Source organism: Nannospalax galili, unplaced genomic scaffold (assembly GCF_000622305.1).
Source record: "Nannospalax galili isolate Female #2095 unplaced genomic scaffold, S.galili_v1.0 scaffold172, whole genome shotgun sequence".
In the NCBI taxonomy this organism is placed as follows: domain Eukaryota; kingdom Metazoa; phylum Chordata; class Mammalia; order Rodentia; family Spalacidae; genus Nannospalax; species Nannospalax galili.
The window spans coordinates 33,135-39,240 of record NW_008331824.1 but is presented as its reverse complement, the minus strand read 5'-3'; the positions used below and the strand labels follow the sequence as shown (position 1 = coordinate 39,240).

At 47.0% G+C, this 6,106-nt stretch overlaps 1 protein-coding gene across 1 annotated transcript in view; it reads right to left on the bottom strand.

Moving 5' to 3' along the window:
- Positions 1 to 100: 100 nt before the first annotated feature.
- Positions 101 to 6,106, bottom strand: part of LOC103728938 (synaptotagmin-17) — a gene marked incomplete at its 5' end in the record, with an annotated part of 37,996 nt that continues 31,990 nt past the window's right edge. The window contains one exon of the mRNA XM_008826934.1: positions 101 to 1,383. Coding sequence (XP_008825156.1) covers positions 1,187 to 1,383 — 197 coding nt within the window. The remainder of the gene's footprint in view (positions 1,384 to 6,106) is intronic.

Genomic DNA, 6,106 nt, shown 5'->3' with positions numbered 1-6,106 from the left:
CCTAAAAAAAAAAAAAACAAAAACAAAAAAAAAAACCCAAACCAAAAAAAAAAAAAAAAAAAACAAAAAACAAAAACAAAAAACCCAGAGAAGTCAAATGCAGGGCACAAATAAATAATCTTTAATTTCAACAAAGAACTCCCTGTCACAGAAGACATTATGCTGTGGAGAAAGATACAGACACTTCCAACAAGGAAAGAGATCTATTCTAACTACACTAAAGCCTTAGCACAGGAGACATGACTGGTGTTCACACAGAGAGATCCTGGGAGTATGGGTGGGGGAGGTCATCAAGGAGGGATGTGGCGCCAAGCGTCAGACCCCCTGATAGGTCTTAATCATCACCATCCAGTGAAAATAAAGTTGCTTTTGCCTCACTGTATCTTACTTACAGGACATACACACATTCTCACTGCTGAGATGGAGTCTCAGAGATTGGAGGACATGGGGTGAACTCTCAGTTGATGAGAGGTGGAGATAAGGGAGCTCTCAGGACAGAAGTCTCTACAGGACATGTAGGCACACGTGTGCTCACCTGTGAGGCACCGTGAGGCACATACACATAAACATACACCTACACCCCGACGGGAAGTCCCTGGAATATCCTAACACAAGGACAAGTTTCTGATGCTGAATTGTTTTCTTCTGTTGCCGTTTGGGCTCTCCAAGGAGTCTAATCTATGCATCACATTTACTAAGGACAGGACAAAAATACACCTTTGGAGAAAGGTCTCAGGTTGGAGAGCCGCAGGGAGCACAAGCCTATTCAGAAGTTTCCCAGTGGGTGTGTGTTTTTGGAACGGGGTCAGGCCCCCCACACACTGGCCAAACTTGGGGTAAATTGGGTCTCAAAGTCTGACTTCTTTGGGGAAGTCCCCTTTCCCTGGCCTGAGGGTTAAAAATGCATTTAGGGACAGGAATACAAAGAAGCAGGCACAACCAAGGAGTCCCATGGCTGACCCGCTTGGCTTGTGATCTACAGATGGAATGGAGTTTCTGGAAACTTCTCAGGCCTCCCCCAGTGAGGGTGGCTTTTGTGATCAACTGTCATTTTGCTCTCAGAGCCGAGAGGACTTGTGTATACACGTGCATGTGTGTGAAAAGTTTATGTACATGTGGGTCCAATAGGTATATGATTCTTTTCTTTCCTCTTTTTTAACAAGGAAGGCTGTCTTCCCCATGGCACTCAGGTCACCTCCAGGGAGGCAGGAGACACACGGTCACACTCGGCTCGGGACCTCAGACTGTGCCACTGCTCCACAGCCGTGCGGTGGGTGTTCAGCATCCTCCGCCAGTGGTTGGACTCAGAAGGGCCGGAGGAATACTGGCCGATGACAATCCTCCCAATGAAGTCGTTGCTGCTCTTCATGTTGTGACCAAACACTAGGAAGCCAGAGAGGTAAGGGCAGTCAGGGAGACGGGGAGAAGAGGAGGGGACATGGGACAGGGAGGTAGGAACAAGACAGAGGCCATTAGTTCACACATTGCTCAGCTGCAAACATGAGGTTGTTGCTTTGGATACATCATTTCTTCTCCCAGTTCCTTCATCTCACCCTCCTGTGAGTCCCTCCACCACAGCCCAGGCTCCTGCTGTCCCTTACCATGTCAACCATGTTCCCACTTCCCAGTATTAACCCTGGCTGTCTCTTCTGTGAGACAGCTGTGCCACCCCCAATACACTATAAGCTTACATCCCATTGGTTCCTACACTACTTACAGAGCTCTGTGAGTGGACATTTCTGGTAGAACAGCAAGCTGTCACTGTAGTTCAGCTGAGTGGGCAAACCAGGATTTTGTGTGTGTGTGTGTGTGGTGTAAGTGCACATGTGTACAGATATGTGCCCCTATGCACATTCTTGTAGAGACCAGAGGAGAACATCAGGAATCCTGATCTATCCCTTTCTGCCTTCTCTTGAGACAGCATCTCTCACTGAACCTGAAGCTAGATTGGTAGCCAGTGAGCCCCAGCCACCATCCTGTCTCCACCACCTACAGCACTAGGGTTCCAGGTGCACATGCTCAGTTTCTTATGTCAGTGCTGGTTATATGAGGTCTTCATGCTTGTACAGCAAGTACTCTTACCCAGTAAGCCATCTCCAGCGTCAAACCAGAGTTTCTCAATGGAAGTGCTGCTGACATCATGAACTGGATGATCCTTTGCTGTAGAGGCTTTTCCAGGGATGTTAGCAGTATCTCTGGACTCTACCCACTGGATGCCAGTAGCAGCACCCTACTTCCAGCTGTAACAGCCTAAAATATCTTGTGAGATGGTCAACAGTCTTGTGAGGGGTCAGTCCATCCCGGATGAGAGGTGCTAGGGTTAAGCTATGGGGACAGACATCCTGAGGTAAATCTTGGGGTGATGAAGCAAGCAAGATGTGGTTAATCTCAATTGTCAACTTGATGAGACCGAAAGTCACCTGGAAGACAGGCCTCCTGGCATTATCTTGATTAGACTGAGGTGGGGAGACCTGCCCACTGTGGATGACACCATTCCCTGGGCTTAGGTCCTGGATTGTGTAAAAAGGAGAAATTGAGCTGAACATTTATTTATTCCTCTCTGCTTCCTGACTGGATACACAATGTGATCAGCTTCCTCAAGCTCCTCCTGCCTTGATGTTCCCAGACATGATGGCCTATGCTTTGAACTATGAGCCCAAATAAGCCCTTTCACCCTTTGCTTGCTTTTGATGGGTATTTTTAATCACAGCATCAGGAAGAGTGTCTAAGGCACATGGTAAACTCTCTTAAGCCCCCCTTTTCTCATTAAATGAATAGGATTCTCAATAGCACTTTATCTCACAAGTCAATGCAGGATGTAGTTGAAGATGAAATGATGTATGTGTGTCAGTGCACAGTACCCAGCGAGTGACAAATGCTCAGTAAATGTTGTACCACCATTTTGATCTTAAATTTCTGTTTACTGACTGCATAAAAGGGGCCCACACTTCCTCTGTTGCACACAATGGAGTCAAGTCTGCTGAGCAAAATGGCCAGGGCAGTTTCTTCTGCCCCTTGTCATGTTGTGTGTCTCCTTGGAAGGATTCTCTGTTCATTCCAATGCAAACTTAATTAGTGTCTTCTAAACCAAATGAGATGGCTAGCTTGATTTATCTTCCTGGCCAAGTTCCTCCTCATTCTTTTTCTGTGTGTGGGTAGTCCTAGCCTGCCATTGCGTTAATGGGGAAGCAGGCTGTGTCTGTGTTATAAATGAAAGGCTACAGAATGGGAAATATCACAGATTCACCCAGCACGAGCCAAGCAAAGATGGGCTGGATTCCAGGAGCAGTGCTGATTATCAAATAAGAAAGCTCAAATCTGCTGCCCCAGAGCCTGAACACTAACAAGCCTCTTTTCCTCTGTGGCATTCACATGGAGAATTCCAAGTGACAATAAGGGGAGAGGGGAGAGAAGAGGAGAAAAACAAAACCAAGGACACCATCCAATGTCTGAAAACCAGGAACACCTAGTGAAGCAGGGCAGGAAAAACACAGCGTCATCTCTCTCAAGGGGGTCTGGTACTTGTCAGCTCCTCAGGGAAAAATTGGATCATGTATATTTTTTGTACATTTGGTACTGAGTATGGTATGCATAGATGGGCCTCATTTACATGAAAATCCCTCAGAACAGAAGGCAGTGTTAGGAATGGAGTCTGCTTAGTAAAGGAAATTGCTAAGGCATTCACTGATGCATTTGAAAATATTTTTGAATGGATAAAAATCAAGACCCTTTCAAACCAACCTAGTGAATAGCATTGGTTGGTCTCACCAAATGAGAATAAGTTTGAGTCCCCTTTCTTATGAACCTCAAATCTAAAACAAGACGCTACTAGGAGACCATTCCAGGCGCCATTTTGTTTTCTGTGGTCAAGGCAAAATGATTTGTCATTTTCTATCTCTCCATAGCCCAAAAATGGTGGACAAGCCAACTGGGAATGGCCGCTCTCGGCCACCCTGGGAGCGACTCCTGGTTTCTGTGGATAGTGTTCCACCTTGGGCACTGTAGTGGTCTACCTGGTCAAGCCAGCTTGTCTATATAAAGTGTTGGGTGACTTGCCAGCCCCAATATCAGCTTGACTTTAGAGGGGTCAGCTGCTTAGATGCTTTGCTGTGCCTATGTGACCAAGCCTGTTAAGTATCCCAGACACCAAGGCTCAAGAGCACTTTCCTGGTTGGCAGGACTTTGAGCATGCTGTCACTCATCACTGCTGGGACCATTACCGTACACTTGACTCCAGTGAGGGAGGACAGCTGGATGCTTGGACTGAGTCTCTCCTGGACTCTGTCCTGTGAACCTATCTTGTTCTCTCTGGCTGCTATGAAAAAGTGCCATAAACCAGGCAGTTCACAAACACCAGAAACATAGTTCTTATAGCTCTAAAGGCTGGGAAGTCCAAGAGCAAAATGTAACACATTCTGTGTCTGCTGAGGGCTGGCTCTCTCTGCATCAGATGGCATCTTCTTGCTGCATTCTAACATTGTGTTGTGGGAGTGCACAGAGAGGGCAAGGCAACTCTCTAAGCCCTCTTCCACCCAGGAGAGAATGGATCCCATTCCCAAGAGTGGAGTCTTCATCACCTCCTCAGGCCCCAGCTCTTCATACCATTGTATTGGAGGCTACGACTCAACAGATGAATTCTGGGAAGACAGAAACATCCAGAGCTTAGCCCAAGCTTTTCACTTGGCTGATTGTGGTCTCAATCCTTTTCCTATGATCAGTTGTCACTGTGAGCACAATAGCTCTGCTGAATTCAAGGAGTCCTGCTTGTGAAGCACTGAATGTGAGGGTAGGTTCAGGAGCCTCTAGGACTGCAGACCCCTCTCATCCAGTGCTTGATTGGTTGGTTTGGCTCCCTTTCCTAGCTCCCTCCCTAATCTCTTTGTATGTGTTTGTGTGCATGTTTGGGTATTTGCAGAGGAGGTGTCAAGTGCAAGGGGTCCTCCTTTACCACTCCCCCCCGCTTTTTTTTTGAGACAGTGTCTCTTACTGAACAGGAAGTTTGCTGTTTTGGCTAGGCTTGATGGCCAACGAGCTACTGGGATCCACCTGTCTTTACCCTCCAATGCTGGGGTTACAAGTATGTGTGGCCATGCCCAGTTTTTACTTGGGTGCTGGGGATTCAAACTCAGGTCTTCTTGCTTTCAGAATAAGTGCTCTTACCCTTGGTACCATCTTCTCAGCCCCAACTCCCCCGACTTTCTTATAGCTGGTTCCTTGGACCACTTCCTGTGGTGGCTTGAATGAAAACTGTGTCACACAGGCATAGGTACTGAAACGCTTGGTCCCCAGATGGTGGCACTGTTTTGAAGAGGCCATGGAACCTTTAGGAGGTACAGCTTGGCTGGAGGAAGCACATCACTGGGGGTGGGCTTTGAGGGTTCTAGCTTGGCTCCATCTCTAGTTCAATCTCTCAGCTTCCTTTGTGTGGATGGCAATGTAACCAGCCAGCTTCCTGCTCCCGCCACCTCCTGCCATGCCTTCCTCACCATCATGCACTCTCCCCCTGGAACCCTAGGTCCAAGGAACCTTCTCTTTTTCTTAATTTTTCATTCAACAGTCCTTAATCAAACTTAGATCCCCACCCATCCATGCCCCACTCCCCTGCCAGTCCTAGGACACTTATATTAAAACTCACCTACCCATAGCTCAGAGACCATTGTGGAAGAGGGGACAGAAAGAATGTAAGGGCCAGGGTTGGTCCATGAACAAAGGGAAACAGAGGTTTTCAGGCCACTGGAATCTTGTACATGTGAACTTGTGGCAATGGTGGCATCAAGCACAGGACCCATGCCAACTCAATCAGACAAGGGCCCAGAGTGGAACTTTCTTAAGATGCTTTCAGTCGTGGTATTTTTATCACAGCAACAGAGAAGTAACTAATACACCTTCCCAGCAGCTTACTTGCATCACCTTAGAATCTGCTTTGGGGACGCCTCTATCAAGAATGGAGAGGACTAAAAAAAAATAATTTCTGATGTAATATAATCCCATGGGAATCTAAATCACTGTTGGAAATGAGACAGAGACACATATACAACAGGGGAAAATCTCCAAGCCATATTGCTAGGATACAAAAGCAAGCTACAAAACAGAACAGGCAAACACT